This window comes from Callionymus lyra, chromosome 16 (genome assembly GCF_982586985.1).
Source record: "Callionymus lyra chromosome 16, fCalLyr1.hap1.1, whole genome shotgun sequence".
Taxonomy (NCBI): domain Eukaryota; kingdom Metazoa; phylum Chordata; class Actinopteri; order Syngnathiformes; family Callionymidae; genus Callionymus; species Callionymus lyra.
In genome coordinates this window covers 20,801,985-20,819,679 of record NC_141833.1, presented here as the reverse complement: position 1 = coordinate 20,819,679, position 17,695 = coordinate 20,801,985, and the positions used below count along the sequence as shown (strand labels likewise).

Here is a 17,695-nt window from a genome sequence, read left to right as displayed (position 1 = left end):
CATTTAAGTTATTACTTTGAAGTGTTTTTTACTTTTATCTTGTGCTGTTTTCAATGTTTAACTTTTCAATTTCAAAGAAATGAAAACCCTGTTAAACTGAGGATGCGATATAGAGAGTGTGTGTGTTTTTATAGTCGTATCTCTTCACTGAAAGTAGTTGTAACACATAGAAAAAGTTGTGTTTTGAGTTCTTGTATTTAAATCCTGCGGTAAAAGCTACAATTTTATTTATTATATATATATTTTTTAAACCACAAATGACTCAAAGATCCATCGAACGAGTTCATTAAATCTGAAATTTATTTACAATATTATCATTTTTACATATATTACATATAATACAGTTCTTCTTCCACAGAGGTCATGACCTCCAGGTCCAGGAGTGTGACGCTCGTCCACTAGGGAGCGCCGACATCAGCTCTGGCAGAGGCAGGAGGTGATGGCGAGGACGGTCAGCATCTGTCCGTGCTGGTTGATGAAGCTGTGGCTCTCGTATCCTCCAGGTACGCACGACTTGGACTGTTTTTCCGCCCACAAGTGGCAGAGGTCAGGGTCAGAGGGACTCCTGTGATGGAATATACATGTTAGTATTATTACTATTGTGGAGGAATATACATGTTATTATTAGTACTATTGTGGAGGAATATAAATGTTATTATTAGTACTATTGTGGAGGAATATAAACATTTTATTATCCAATAGAGTTCAAATGAACTTTGAGTGAAAGCTTTAATGGGAACCAAAACACTATTTTAGCACTAAATTATTGATATTGTTTTAAGGTTGATATGTTTTTTAAGCCCCTTGACACCTCGTTTTTTACACCAGTCAACAAGTAGCATATTTTGTCAAAAAAGTATATATAATATATTGTGAAAAATATGTTTTCTATCTTGGCATAATAGATTGTTTGGCTAATTAAGTCTGCTAACAGTTAGCTTTGATCCAATAAATGATTAAAACTATAAGATTAAATATGACATTAAACTGACCTTTTTCAAACTTTACAGAATTAAAAGTCCCTCAGAGACTAATCTGTTTGACTGATAAACTGAAGCTAATATTGATATATAGTCTTATTTTTATTTCGACAAAACAAACTTTTTATAGAGCTAAAATATATGTTTGGATGTAAAACTACTAATACTATGTTGGAAAATATTTTATTCTAAAGAAACTTTACACTTTGCACTAAAAAGATCATGTTATATTTAGATTTACGCATAGTAACTCAACTACTTATTGAAAAAAGTAAAATTAATTTGAATAAAATAGTGTAATTTGTACACATTATTACTTTTTATTCTACTAATATATGTTCTCTAAACTATAGGAGCCACAGGGGAAAGAGATGTGTTTCTGATCCCTGGACTTAACAGAAGTCATTTTAAATGTATTTAACGTTATTTATAGGTGTAAACACTGAAATCTCACTGATCCATCACACTTTAAAGCAACATTACTTCACATAAAACAACAAGGCTGGATATATCTTGCCCCCCAGGCATTGAGTTTGATGTGCTAGAAACTATTTTTATTATATATATATTATTATATATATTTTATATTTTTGTACTTGAAATAAAGTACAAAAAGTTACTCACAGTATTTTCTCAAATATATAGTTGAATAAATGTTATTAAATAGTAAAATATTTATCCTGAATATTTTTACACTACATTATTTAAAACCAACAGTTCCATTTGATTTTAAGTAATTTTAACTATTTTCTCTGTATGTATGTGTTATTTTTGGATGTTTCTAGAGCTGCAAGCTAACATGTGTCAACAGGCTTTGAGGTTCAAACCTCACGCCGGTGTCACAGGAGGGACTTTTAATGAGACATTTGGTGTATGAAGAATTAACTTGAAAAGGCAGACATGCTGGGGGCTGAAGTGTCGAAGCTTGCAGGCAATTGTTATGAAGGAGGTGTGTGTGTGAGAGTGTGTGTGTGTGTGTGTCTGCAGCTGTGTTCATACGTACCTGAGAAGACACCGGTTTCCTGTAGTGCAGCCTCCCAAACATCTGCCCACATCTATTTCCTGTTGGGGAATTAGCAAGACAGAGAAAAGGCCATCAAGTCTCAAATATTGACACGGTGGGGTGGTGTTTAGGGGGGTCCGTGGTGGCCCCCGTTTAACATCTTAACTGCTTTGATCCGACACCTGCGGAGGCCATTTGCTTTTGTGTGTCGCTCACACCTTTGCCACAAAACACATTGGATTTTAACTTTATTTTAGTTCAAATCATTTGAGATGTTTTGATCATTATTATTGTATATATATATATATCTATATTAATTAAATGTATTTATTATTATTCTGAATTAGGAATTCATTTTAGGGGAAAAAAATTTAAATTTTAAGACAATTAAATCATCTTTTCAAACATCGTACACAAAACTTTTAAACTATATTTAGATTATTTCAGTTTCATTAAAACAACTTTGACCTGAACGTGTTATTATCTATAATATGCTATAATATATAATTTAGAAGGACCGTCGTTTCCCAAAAGCATCAACAAAGTAACATCTATCTATCGTGTCTACGACTGCAGCACTTCCTGCTCCTCACACCAGGATGTGGAGTGAGTGATTAACGACCGTCTTCCACACTCGTCTGATGAATACAGATACTTCATTACGTCTGGCACCCGACCGACTGACCGGGAACCACATTTCTAAGATTCATACTCACTTTTAGTTTCTCCTCTTTGACTCCATCTGCGTGATGGACGGTCTCGTAGTAATACTCCACGTACGGGACCCTGTAGCAGCTCTCCTTCATCTCGCAGGCCGCCACGGTCTGGACCAGGTCCACCTTGTTGGGGGTCTCCACCAACGCGGAGTCGAACTTTGTGGGGACGCAAGAGTAGCCCTCTGGAAACGAAAGACAGGTTTATTAAAATTGTTAGAAAAGGCAACTTAAATGAGGACAAAAAACGATTTAATCTTAATAATATTATTTTTTTGTAGTTTAAGAATTCACGATTTTAAAGAGCGCTGTTAAGACGGAGTCCCTCTAGTGGCCAAACGTGATATTACAACAATACGTTTATTAATTTGTTTTTTAAAAACGATTTACTAGATGTATTTGTCTGATCTTGAAGCTACTTTATATTTACACACTCTCACTTCATACAAGTATATATTTACACGAGGTATATTTAATATAGGTAATACGCAAATTAAGTAAGTAAGTCATTTGTATTTATATAGCGCTTTTCAGGTCAAAGGTCAAATAGAATGAATAATAAATGCTTTAAACTGATTAAATTGATTATTTGATCAACCAATACTAGGATGCAAAAAAAAAAAAAACTTTCTGTAAATGTCAAATAGTTACATTTGTATAAAATACTTGTTGTAATTGAGTTAGTAGTTGCTAGAACTTACAAACGAATGCAGTAGATCAGATAAACTTTATTGATCCCTCTTTATTATTTATTTAATGATCAGTAGATCAATAATAACAGAAACATAAATACAATAAATGTAGGATTAATATCACAGTACAGGCCAAAGAAGTGTGTGCAGTGTAAACTCAATAGTAAAGTTGGTTTTGTTTATAGTACTTGATGCATCAGTGGAAATATACAAGTATTTGTCAAAGTAGATTAAGAAGTAGTGGATCAGTAGAGTGGCAATAATTATAAATATTGTTTGAGGAAAAACATCACTTTAAATTGTAGTAGTTTGGTCTGTTGTAGTAGAAATACTGTCTGTGGCAGATTTTTAAATATTGTGGACGAAATATTACCAGAAGTACCTTTAATAGTGTTTCAAGTAGTTGCATTACAGCTTAAATTGTAGTAGTAAAGTAATGGTAGTAGAACCGGAAGTAGTAGTAGAATAAGCAGTGATGTTGCACAGGTCACATGTTTACAGTCACACACACAGTCTCACGCACACACACACACACACACCTGGGGAGCCTTTGGAGCGGGAGCACGCGCCCACGTCCACCACAGACTCGTAGGGGGTCTCTGAGTAGTAGGTCTTGAGCGCGGGGACCCGCAGGCACTGAGGGATCCTGAGCTCGCACTGACACTCCTGGATCACCTGCACCTCGCGCGCGCCCTCGAACAGCAGCACGCGCTCCACGCGCACGCCCGTGGGCTCGCACACGCGGGTGACCCCGCAGGACGGGGGCTGCTGGCTCCGGGGGTCTGGACTCTCCGGGTCGCTGGGTCTGCGCGTCTTAAGCTTTTATAAAGAGACAAGAGACAAGTCAGGACATGTTTGTTGACACTTTTTAAATAAAGTTTATTCAAGTTCACTTCTAGCTAGAATTGAGCTCCTAAAGCGACACCAAGTGGACGGGGGTGGAACCGCAACTCACCTTCTTGCTCCTGAGGAAGTCCAGCATGGATGCATGATGGGAATATTCCTGCTGTCCTCGCTCGTGCGGAGACCTGGCAGGAGGGGCACAGTGTGACCTGCACAGACCCACGTCCACGCTGACCGGACTCCCCGATATATCTGAGAAAACATAATAACGTGGGTCAGAGGTCGAGTTGAACTTTGACCTGTCGGGCGTCGTACCTTGACCGATGTAGACGAAGTGACTCTGGCGTTTGCAGCAGACGCGCTGAGTGAAGAGGTTCAGATGATCCACGTGTTTGCTCCTCACTCCTGTCACTGCAGAACAAACATGGTCTTTAGTCTGATGTCGTTTGTTTACCTCTCGAAACCACAAAAACACACGTGACTCTAATTAAGATTTATTTATTTATTTATACATGTTTTAGATCTAAAGACATTTATATTTAGTAAAACTTTTAGTTCTACACTCCAGACTTGTTTTAACCAACATCCTGTTTTTTTTAATTACCTTTTGAAATCAATTGATGTAAAGTATTTATTAATACATTTATTATTATTATTATTATTATTATTAATATAAAGAACTTGGCCACAGTTCAATAACCGTCTTTTATCAGTGACAAGTAAATAAGCAAAAAAAACTAATTTAAAATCAAAATACTCTTTGTCATTGAAAACATTTTTAAATATACATACATAGTTATTTATTTAGTCATTTTAATAAGATATTATGTTTTATTGAAAGTGACTCCAGTTAGTTGATGAATTTTATATATTTGAACTAGGTTTTTGACCTTCTAAAATAAACCTTTATGTATATATAATTGTATTTTTTTTTTATATTAAAGTTTTTGAAACGTAAAAATTGATACATTTAGTTCATAAATATGTTTTTTTTTATATTTATGAGGGAAAATTAAAGATATTATTACAACTTTTAAAAGTTATTATGGTTAAAATTAGTTCATAAATTCGTGAAAATATGGGTTTTTTTGTCGTGAGGGCAAAGTAGAGACATTATCTGATCATTTAAAAAAGTTAAATATGGTCAAATTATATCATAGATAATTGATAAATATGTTAGTTTTGTTGTGAGGTGAAACTTGAGGAATGATCTTAACCTTTTAAAAAGATAAATATAGTAAAATGATATCATAAATACATGATTAATGTGTTAGTTTTGTTGTGAGGTGAAACTTAAAGAATGATCTTAACTTTTATTAAAGATAAATATGCTCAAATAATGTCATTAATATGTGATAAATATTGTCGTGAGGGAAAAGCGAAGACACTATCAGAAGTATTTTAAGTTAAATATGGTTAAACTACATCATAAATACATGATAAATATGTTAGTGTCGTCGTGAGGGGAAAATACAGGATGATCTTTACTTTTTAAAAAGATAAATATGGTAAAAATTATATCATAAATTTTGTCATGAGGGAAAAGTGAAGACATTATCAGAACCTTTTAAAGTATCAATATGGTTGAAATATATAATAAATACATGATAAATATGTTAGTTTTGTCGTAAAGGAAAACTAAAGACATTATTTTAACATTTTATAAAGATAAATATGGTCAAATTATATCACAAATAAGTGATACATGTGTTTGTTTTGTCATAATTAAAACTAAGGACATTATTTTACCATTTTAAAAAGATAAATATGGTCAAATGATATCATGAATTAGTGATAAATATGTTTGTTTTGTCATAAAGGAAAACTAAAGGAATGATCTAAACTTTATAAAAAGATAAATAATATCATAAATATTGTCCTGAAGTAAAACAAAAGACATTATTGTTACAAAGAATGAAGTTTCAACGCAACAAGTATGAAATAAAATAACAAAAGTAACTTACATGTGATGTGGAGGACGATGAGGCTGAGAAGACTCTGTCGAAGTACGTCCATGGTTTCTGCTCCTGTGTCTTCTGACGCCTCCGATATTTATACCAGATCCTGTATTTCAGCCCCGAGAGTGAGGCCTAATCACATTTCCATGCTGAGTGACAGTGTTCCTGGAGCCACTTCAAAGGCTGCTGTGGCCAGAGGGCCCCGGATCAAGTGTTCGACGAGGGCCTCGCTCCCCCTAATGAAGGGCTTAAGTAGTGGGCAGCCATTAAAAGCGACACTCTGCAGGCATTAATCATCTTTTATCTCCGAGGGAGGGTGTTTAGCACCTCAGACTTAAAACAAAACCAGGCCCAAACACACAAACAGGATCAGCGTGGGGGCCACGGCTTCACCTTCCCAGGGCCCTTTGTGTTTATTCAACGTCGCACCAAATGGCCTCGCAGAGAACTTCCATTTATTTACCTTACAATCCTCCTTTTTTTACCTTTAAAATGTTCTTTTTTTTAACTTTAAAATGTTCTTTTATTTACCTTTAAAATGTTCTTTTATTTACCTTACAATCCTCCTTTTTTAACCTTTAAAATATTATTTTTTTACCTTTAAAATGTTATTTTATTTACCTTCCAATCCTCCTTTTTTAACCTTTAAAATGTTATTTTTTTTACCTTTAAAATGTTCTTTTATTTACCTTACAATCCTCCTTTTTTAACCTTTAAAATGTTATTTTTTTAACCTTTTAAAAAGTTATTTTATTTACCTTACAATCCTCCTTTTTAACCTTTAAAATGTTCCTTTTTTTTACCTTCAAACTGTTCTTTTTTAAACTTAAAATCCTCCTTGTTTAACCCTTGAAATGTTATTTTTTTTACCTTCAAAATGTTCTTTTATTTACCTTCAAATCATTCTTTTTAAACCATTAAAATGTTTTGTTTTTTTTTACCTTCGAAATGTTCTTTTATTTACCTTACAATCTTCATTTTTAACCTTTAAAATGTTATTTTTTTTAACCTTCAAATCATTCTTTTTTAACCTTCGTATCATCCTTTTTTAATCTGCAAAATGTTATTTTTTAACCATACAATCATTTTTTAGCCTGTAAAACCTTCTCTCTTTTTTTTACCTTAAAATCATTCTTTTTTTAAAACTTATTTTTTAATCATTTTCTTTTACCTTACAAACATCCTTATTTACTTTAGTCAAGGATAAATGTTCTTCATGTTAGTCCACGTTGATCCCTTCATTTCTGCCGGATCATCGTTAATTAAGTCGACGAGTTTCTATTGTCGTCTCCATGTAATCCCAGCGGAGAAAACACTCTTAATACTCGACAACTTTGATTGAATCAAGTCAGAAATAGTTGAGATGCTTTGAAAGTCATTATAATTGAACATTTCTTTCGCTCCAGGCTTCAGGGGTCAAATAATAGTTATTCTCGGAAAGTGTACCAGGTCAAAGTTCAGCTTCACAAGGATCTTTAATTCAGGGAGAGTATAAAACACATGTTATAAATATTATATTATCATTATTTAAACCTGAATAGCTGTGAAACTACCTATAATGATGTTATAAATACCATAGAAAATGAAAATATGGTTTAAGAATAATACTACTGCTACTACTACTATTGCTACAATTAATACTACTATTACTATAGTTAATACTACTATTACTATTACTACAGCTACTTTGCTGTAACTAAAACAATACTTCTACTACTATTGCTACTGCTACTACTACTATTACCATAGTTAATACTGATACTACTATTACTACTGCTACTAGTACTGTTACAATAGTTAATACTACTGCTACTATTACTATAGTTAATACTACTATAACCATAATTAATACTACTACTACAATAATACTACTATTACTACTATTACTTTGCTATTAGTACAAATAATACTACTACTAATATTACAATTGCTACTTCTGCTATTACTACAATTAATACTGCTACTGCTACTACTACTACCTTTGTTATTACTTAACTAACTATTACTAGTATTGGTACTTTTATAAATATAACTACTACTTTAAATACTATTACGACTACTATTACTGTTGTTACCAACCATTTTTACTGCTATTTTATCAGATAAAAAGCGAATCTTATGGAACACAAACGTATTTGTGTCTTCAATGATCAGGTACTTACCTATTCATAAAGTGTGTGCACGTGTGAACATCAGCAGGAGATTATGGATTATAATCTGATGTGACGGCGCTGGTGGTGCCACAGTATCTGGGCTGCAGTGACCAGACCGTCTGGCCTCGTCTTAATGTTGATGTTGTCTGGGTCAGGCTGCCGGGTCAGAACCACTGACACCTTTACACAACTGTTGTCATCACTGAACGACAGTTGAGATCAGTTATAAGGACACTTTAAATATGAGACTTGTTTTATCTTTTCATTACACTTTAACTGTGTAAACTGTGTCAATAAATTAAATTATAATCAATAACAAAATATTAACTTTTTACATTTATTTTGTGTTTATTTATCTCTAATTTTACTCTGGTTCTCCCAAGGTTTCTGCCTCAAACAAGACAGGATAAATTGATTTATATTTAATATTTTTAAATTAACAAATCATTATTCATGTAAAAATGTTTTACAACAAAAATGCAAGAACTAAATTAAAGGCGCAAACTCAACTGGAAATTGCAGTAACGACAACAGGCCACTAGTGGCCTCTCTTTGACACGTAAAAAGATATGTTACATTAGAAAATTATCCTTTTCATTAATAGTTTTAAAAAATAATCATATTTTTTCAAGAATTTATTTCTCTAGTGAGGGAAGTAAAAATGGCTAAGAATATATCAGAAGTGAAATTAATCATAGTCATATTAATATAATTCAAATAAACTAAATAATAATATTAAAAAAGTGTTTTTAATGTACTCTGGTGTTTTATAATTGTATATTTATTTATAATGTTGGTTTTTATGTGTAACATTTCGAATACTTTTAAAAACTGTTTTCCCTTTTTACTTTCTTTAAAAACATTTATAGTTCCTCATTGTATGTATTTGGTTCTATTTAATAATTTTAACAACATTACATTACAAAAAAACTCAACAATCCTGGATTATTTATTGTTAAATAAAACAGATTAATCGAAATCCCATAAATCAATCGTATTTTTACACATTTTATCAGAATAAAACTTAATAAATCTAAATTCATATTAACATTTTATTCACTTTTATTTAAAAAAAAAGATTAACATCAATAAAAAAAACCTTTACTAATCACAACTTTAATTGATTATTTATTGTTACTAAAACAGATTCATTGAAGTCCCATAAATAAATGTATTTTCTTAAACATTTTATTAGAATACAAGGTAAGAAATTAAATTAATTTAAATAATTTATTCACTTTTATAATTAAAACAAGATTAAGATTTAAAAAAAAAAAACCCTCTGCTAAACTCTACTATACTTGATTATTTATTGTTAACTAACAGATTCATTGAAGTCCCATAAATAAATCTATTTTTTATGAATTTTATTAGAATAAAACGTAAAGAATTACAATTCGCATTAACATTTTATTCACTTTTATTCTAAAACAAGATAAAAATCAATAAAAAATCTTTACTAAACTTAACTTTACTTATTATTTATTGTTAACTAAAGCGGATTCATTGAACTACAGTAAATAAAAAGTATTCTTACACTTTTTTATTAGAATAAAACGTGAAATTCATATTCAAATTTTATTTAATTAACAATAAAAAAAAAAGATGTATTCCTCTTGTTTTAAATAATATCAACAGTCATATCAGTGAGTTAATATTTTCATAATAAATAATAATCTGAAAGAATGTCCTGTAGATGTTCATGTGCTTCGGTAACTATAGATTATCGATAACCATGTAGATTAAAACACGTTTAATCATTTTATAAAATAGATCCTCAGAGTCACGTGACGTTAAGAGCAGCTGATTCTCCTTATGACAGCTGTAATCCTGGTGTTTTATCTGGAGCAGGGATTATAATCTGCCGCTCCACCACGTGCAGGTGTCGTAAAATAATAATAATCCCGTCCCTTCGACACCTGCGTCAGTGGCAGCATGTAGGTCTCCGGGTTAAAAGCTGGTGAAGTCCGGGGGAGGAGCTGCTGGGATTACACGAACACATGCAGCACTTCTGGATTATAGTCCGGCAGACGACGACACCTCCAGCCCTTTGATGATGTCTTCAAACAACAACATGCTCAACAAAGACCGGACCAGGAGGAACGTCAGAGGGAGAACATGTGAGCGTTCCACTCGAGATGTTCGTCCATCATTCTTTTACTGATGGTTCTTCTTCTTCTTCGACCTTCAGGGGCTCATCTGAGGTCGCGTCCGGACCAGATGGTCCCCCCTCATGAGGGTTCCACGGAGGCTCTGGAGGAGATGGGGAGGTTGACGCCGCTGGAGAAGGCGACCTACGACCTCACGCACTCGGAGAAGGCGATGGACGACCTTGCGTTCGGACGCCGGGTCGGACTCTACGAGCTCAGAGGAGAGATCGGCTCCGGGAACTTCTCCCGGGTCCGCCTGGGGAAGCACGACCTGACCAGGGGTGAGATCAGGCGTCCGTGGAATGACATGTGTATTACAAAATAATAACACAATAAAGTCTTTATCAATTAATATAAAAACTGGAGAAGTTGAGCTAAGAAGCTACAGATTTGCTCAAAATCGTATAATTAAATGTAGTTTTTTTTAACAAAAATGTAAATGTTTTTTTTGTTTAAATCATGATATTTGTTTTCTTTGTATATAATTATATTATCTTTTCTTATATTCATTGTTATGACATGCAAAACTACAATAATACATTTTTGCATAATTTAAAAAGTTAATATTTTCTGATTATTAAGGCATCAAAATTATAATAATAATAATAAACAATTTTCTTTGCATCATTTAAAAAGTTTATTTTTTTAATCATTACGTTGTTTTTTTTTCTTTCTGTATTATTAGGATCTTTTCTGATGTTATATGTATTTAATATGACATCAATATTTATATAATATTTATTAACTTATTATATTAAAATGATTCACCATTTATTTTGCATCATGACATCCAGAAAATACAATAATAAATAAAAAATGTAGCATAATTTTATTTCTATATTATTATTATATTACCTGCTATTAAATGTATTTATTATGATATTTAAAGAATACACAAATATTTTACATTTCTTGAGCAGCATATTAAAAGTTTATTTTAAAATAATTAAGTTTGTTTTCTCTCTTTATTATTAGAACGACATCCAAAAATACGATAACACATTTTTACATAATTTAAAAAGTTCATTTTTTTAATCATATTATTAGGATCTTTTCGGATTTTAAATGTATTTATTTTTACATCAAAATGAAACAATAAAAAATATTTTATTTTTGCATAATTTAATAAATGTATTTAAAAACATTTAGGTTTGTTTTCTTTCTATATTATTATTATATTATCTGCTCTTACATATATTTATTATGATATTTAATTATTATTCAATATCTATATTAATTGTAATTATTAATTAACTTTCTTTTAACACCTTTAATTTATTAAATACCGTTTATTTATTTTTAAATAAAAAAATAACTTAAATCCACTTTTATGTGTTGAATAAAAATACATGAATTGAAATCTCATTAATGGATATTAATCCTATATATTTAATCAGTATAAATACTAAAATACTAAATAGACTAATAGTGAAGTCAAGTTGTATTCTACTGAATTACTCATTGAGAGTTTAAAATACACATAGTTGGATTTAATGATAATTTAATGATACTTTAATTATAATTTAATTCATATTAAATGCATGTTAAAGTCCTTAAAGATTACAGCTATGAACATGACATATATAATAAATAATATAAATAATTAATCTAGAAAATGAAAGGTTTGAAGAAAGAAATGTAGAATTTTAAATGATTTAAACTTCAGATTATTTATAATCCAGAGTAGAAATCCTGTGATGTGAAGCCGATACTAAGAGGTGGTTCTGATCTCACAGAGAGAGTCGCCGTCAAGATCCTGGACCAGGTCCGTCTGGACAAGCGTTCTCAGACCTTCTTCAACTCGGAGGTGTCGTGCATGGAGAAGCTGAGTCACCCCAACATCGTGCGTCTGTACGAGGTGCTGGAGACCTTCAGGAGGATCTACCTGGTCATGGAGTACGCCAGCGGGGGGGACCTGTTCTCGCGCGTCACCACCAGGGGGCGACTCTCAGACCTGGAGAGCAAACTGGTTTTCTCTCAAGTCATCTCTGCTGTGAGACACATGGTGAGAAGAAGAACTGAGATAAACTCATGTATTTACACTTAACTTATATCTAAAGTCATTCTTTATAATGTGGCTGATTGAGGAAAATAATTCAGTCCCACAGAAATAAAATAAAACCTTTACTATTTCATTGTAATCATTGTTATTAGAAATACGGATGTAATTGTGGAAAATATGTTATAAATGTATTATATTAATATATACACAGATACAAGATTGTCAATATAAATCAATTAATACAAAAATGGGCAAAAAAACTGTCTAAGGTGAAATATCAAAATATATATTAAAAACTGAGAATTACCAGAAGGTTTGAATATAAATAAGTGAAAATAACAAATGCTTTAAAATTATAAAAATATATAGATATTTATAATATTTGTTCTATATAATCATACACATGTATCTTTTTGTTATTAAATAATTACATGTTTAAAAAATATATAATATATATAATATATACATTATATAAATATTATAATTTTACCCTTTAATTATGTCACGTTTATATTAAATAACTTAAACAGCTAAATATAAATCAATAAATGTGCCAAAAAATACCACTTAAAAAAGAAAAAGTATTTAAATTTAAATGTTATGAAGAAAAAATAATAACCAGAAGATTTTAAATTAAAGTCTTTCAATGCTTCATAATCTAAAGAATAAAAAAATGAAATCAGTCAGAAAAAATATCTATATTTTCTAAAAAACATGTATTATGTTATTAAATAATAACATATTGTTAAAATAATATTAATAATCATTTTGTTTTATAATTTGTCACATCTATATAATATAATATAATAAAGTAAGATCACATATCAAAGTAAAAACATATTTTAAAGAATAAATAAATAAACAAAAAAGAAATCAGTCAGAAAAATCATCTTTATGTTTAAATTTTTTTTTTTTTTTATTATAATAAAATAATAATTGTTATTTTCTTTTATAATTATGTCACATTCATATTAACAACTTTGTATACATTTACATATAAATGTGTAATAAATAACACTTTCAAGAGAATATCTTAAGTGAGATCACAAATCAAATTAAAATATATTTTAATGAAAGAAGATTTTAAATAAATGTTTTATAATCTGAAGAATAAAAGAAGTTCAGTCAAAAATAAACTCTTTATATAATTATACACACATGTATCTTTTTGTTATTAAAATATTAACATGTTTAGAAAATATAATTATTATTTTATCTAATAAATATGTCACATTTATAATAAGAAACCTTGTGTACTGCTAAATATTAATCAAGATAAAACATTTGATAAAAATGTCACATTTGTATTATTAACGTTATATACACAAAACAATAAATAAAATACATGGACAAAAAAAATAATACCTTTAAAATCCAAACAACGTGTATTTTAAAGAAGAAAAACTGTCACTAAAGGATTTTAAATGAAAGTTTTGTGAGTCACAGAAAATCAAATACTTTGATGGTTCGATATAAAAAGAACATATTATAGAAATATATCTTTTATATATTTTTAAAAAAAAGGATATACTTGTGAAAAACACAGTTTAAAACAGACACGTATGACATAATGGATGTAAATAATCGTAAAATAACGTTTATTTTAAATATAAATGCTTGTTTTCCCTCCAGCACGAGCTCAACATCGTCCACAGAGACATGAAGGCCGAGAACATCTTCTACTCGAGCAGCTTCTGCGTCAAAGTGGGCGACTTCGGCTTCAGCACCTGCTGCCGGACCTCAGACCTGCTGCACACGTCCTGCGGTTCGCCGCCGTACGCCGCGCCCGAGCTCTTCCGGCTCAAGGGCTACGTGGGTCAGCACGCCGACATGTGGGCGCTGGGCGTGCTGCTCTACTTCATGACCACGGCCGGCATGCCCTTCAGGGCCGCCAACACGGGCCGGCTGCGCTGCTGCATCCTGCAGGGGTCCTTCACGGTCCCGGGGTTCGTCCCCGACCCGTGTCGGGAGGTCATCAAGGGTCTGCTCCGGCAGGTCCCGGTGGACCGGCTCTCCATCCAGCAGATCGTGTCGGGCGAGTGGCTGAGGGGGGTCGAGTACCCGGGGGCCTACCCGCCCTGCAGTTCCACTCCCTCCCTCCTGGCGGCGCCGTCCGTGGACCTGAGCCCGGAGGAGCTGCAGGTGAAGGCGGCGATGGAGGATCTGGGCTTCAGCAAGGAGCATCTTCTCGACAACAACGCCCTGGATCTGAGGAGCCCGATCACAGGGACCTACAGGATCCTCCTGCACCGGGTCCAGAAGAAGAACTCGGTGGAGGCCGTCGGCTGCGGCCGGGTCGCCGTGACCCAGAACGGATGGAGGGCCCGGTCGGACGGTCACTTGAAGAACCACGACTCGGTGGTTTGTATCTTGATGTAGGATCTTGTTGTTTGGAAGTAAAAAAAAAGTTCAGTCCTTGTTGTCGTCAGTTTTGTTTATTAACGAGTGAATCACATGCAGGGGACGACCAATCAGAGGAGAGCATTGACAGGAAGTTGATATGTATCACGAGACAGTGTCAACGATACGATATATTGTGATAGTGTAGTAACAAGTATACATGTGTAGTATTGTGCAGTATTTGACTCTGGTGTTGTAGAATTTACAGACCACACGACTCTTGACGAAGTTGTAACTGCCTTTTGGAGTCGACTGTATCCTCTCGTCCCCAGCCATTGCCGGGAGTGATTTCATTGCAGCTGTGGAGGATGTAATGACTGTTGCCATCTAGAGGCCGGACGTTTAATTGATACAATAATAAATAAACGATGTAAATGAAAAAAAAAGGATGTTGTCTCTGGGTCAAAGTTCAACGACCTTCCATAAATATATATGCAGTGGTGGAGGTCGTTGACCTTTGACCCAGAGACAACACAAGGGTTGCAGTGCTGTTGAATATATCGCAATGTATTCGGCTGTATCCTCTCGTCCTCTGTCGGGATCTTGTGGGAATTCATTGTTACTTTAGTTGCGGAGGATGTAATGACTGCTGCCATCTAGTGGCCGGAGGTTTATCTGATACACAAAAATGACTAAACACCGTTGAGATCTGAATGTTTGGATGAAAATCTGAAATCACATAATTTTACTAGATACAAACTTTATTGAAATACCAACCATAAAATATAAATATGATTTGAAAGCCCCAAAATAATAAATAAAATATCAATACCGTATCGTGATCACATTTTAGTGTGTATTGATATTTTCTTTGATCTTTATTTGGTGTTGATTTTTTTTAAATTACATCATATCATATTTTTATCATAGTTCTCTTGTGGATTTATATATATTAGTGTAAATAAAAATATAGATATTTCTAATTTACAATAAACATGAAAATATGCCATGAATTTCCCCAAAGGATCAATGAAGTTCAATAAGATCTGAGGACGAGAGGATACAGTGAGTCCAGCAGCTTATAAAGCTGATGTTTGGACATATTTTGGTTTGAAAACAAATGAAAGTAGTTACGACTGAGGACGAGAGGATACAGTGAGTCCAGCAGCTTATAAAGCTAATGTTTGGACATATTTTGGTTTGAAAACAAATGAAAGTATTTACGACTGAGGACGAGAGGATACAGTGAGTCCAGCAGCTTATAAAGCTGATGTTTGGACATATTTTGGTTTGAAAACAAATGAAAGCAGTTACGACTGAGGACGAGAGGATACAGTGAGTCCAGCAGCTTTTAAAGCTGATGTTTGGACATATTTTGGTTTGAAAACAAATGAAAGCAGTTACGACTGAGGACGAGAGGATACAGTGAGTCCAGCAGCTTTTAAAGCTGATGTTTGGACATATTTTGGTTTGAAAACAAATGAAAGTATTTACGACTGAGGACGAGAGGATACAGTGAGTCCAGCAGCTTATAATGCTGATGTTTGGACATATTTTGGTTTGAAAACAAATGAAAGTATTTACGACTGAGGACGAGAGGATACAGTGAGTCCAGCAGCTTATAAAGCTGATGTTTGGACATATTTTGGTTTGAAAACAAATGAAAGCAGTTACGACTGAGGACGAGAGGATACAGTGAGTCCAGCAGCTTTTAAAGCTGATGTTTGGACATATTTTGGTTTGAAAACAAATGAAAGCAGTTACGACTGAGGACGAGAGGATACAGTGACTCCAGCAGCTTTTAAAGCTGATGTTTGGACATATTTCGGTTTGAAAACAAATGAAAGCAGTTACGACTGAGGACGAGAGGATACAGTGATTCCAGCAGCTTTTAAAGATGATGTTTGGACATATTTTGGTTTGAAAACAAATGAAATCAGTTACGACTGAGGACGAGGGGATACAGTGAGTCCAGCAGCTTTTAAAGATGATGTTTGGACATATTTCGGTTTGAAAACAAATGAAAGCAGTTACGACTGAGGACGAGAGGATACAGTGAGTCCAGCAGCTTTTAAAGCTGATGTTTGGACATATTTTGGTTTGAAAACAAATGAAAGCAGTTACGACTGAGGACGAGAGGATACAGTGACTCCAGCAGCTTTTAAAGCGGATGTTTGGACATATTTTGGTTTGAAAACAAATGAAAGCAGTTACGACTGAGGACGAGAGTCATGTGGTCTGTAAATTCTGCAACACCAGAGTCAAGTACTGGACAATACTACACATATATCCTTGTTTCTACAGTATTTCGATATCGTGATACGTTTGCTCAGATTCTTGACGCTTGTCTATTCGATGTAAAAAGTTCAGCTGGTTCATCTTCGTGTCATAAATCTGTTCGTGTCGAGGCCAAAAATGTCTTTGTCAACAAATAGTTTGAAAACGATCCTTTAGAAAGTTTCACTGAAGCATTTTCTACCTTTGTTTTGTAGACGGTTGGTTACCGTGACAACATCAGATGTTATCAAGGAGCTGCTGACATAAGTCGTTCATCTTCCTGTCACATCATCCTTTCATCATGAATAATTCATTACATTTATCACTCAATGACTTTTATATTTATTTGATTATCTATCTATCTATCTATCTATCTATCTATCTATCTATCTATCTATCTATCTATCTATCTATCTATCTATCTATCTATCTATCTATCTATCTATCTATCTATCTATCTATCTATCTATCTATCTATCTATCTATCTATCTATCTATCTATCTATCTATCTATCTATCTATCTATCTATCTATCTATCTATCTATCTATCTATCTATCTATCTATCTATCTATCTATCTATCT

The 17,695-nt window shown here is 33.0% G+C and overlaps 2 protein-coding genes across 2 annotated transcripts; one reads left to right on the top strand and one right to left on the bottom strand.

Annotated features, from left to right (window-relative positions):
• Nucleotides 1-369: 369 nt before the first annotated feature.
• Nucleotides 370-6,247, bottom strand: pnhd (pinhead). The gene is made up of 7 exons (XM_087811383.1): nt 6,196-6,247; nt 4,547-4,642; nt 4,344-4,483; nt 3,928-4,207; nt 2,700-2,881; nt 1,984-2,042; nt 370-565 (listed from the first exon to the last, which is right to left on the bottom strand). Exons 1-7 carry the CDS (start codon nt 6,245-6,247, stop codon nt 415-417), a joined length of 960 nt encoding a protein of 319 aa, XP_087667509.1. The 3' UTR covers nt 370-414.
• A 4,151-nt stretch (nt 6,248-10,398) lies between these two features.
• On the top strand, nt 10,399-14,873 carry LOC148064115 (serine/threonine-protein kinase NIM1-like). Its single transcript, XM_087811382.1, has 4 exons — nt 10,399-10,462; nt 10,534-10,773; nt 12,229-12,497; nt 14,127-14,873. The coding sequence occupies exons 1-4, from the start codon at nt 10,399-10,401 to the stop codon at nt 14,871-14,873; spliced, it is 1,320 nt and encodes a 439-aa protein (XP_087667508.1).
• The last annotated feature ends 2,822 nt before the right edge of the window (nt 14,874-17,695 follow it).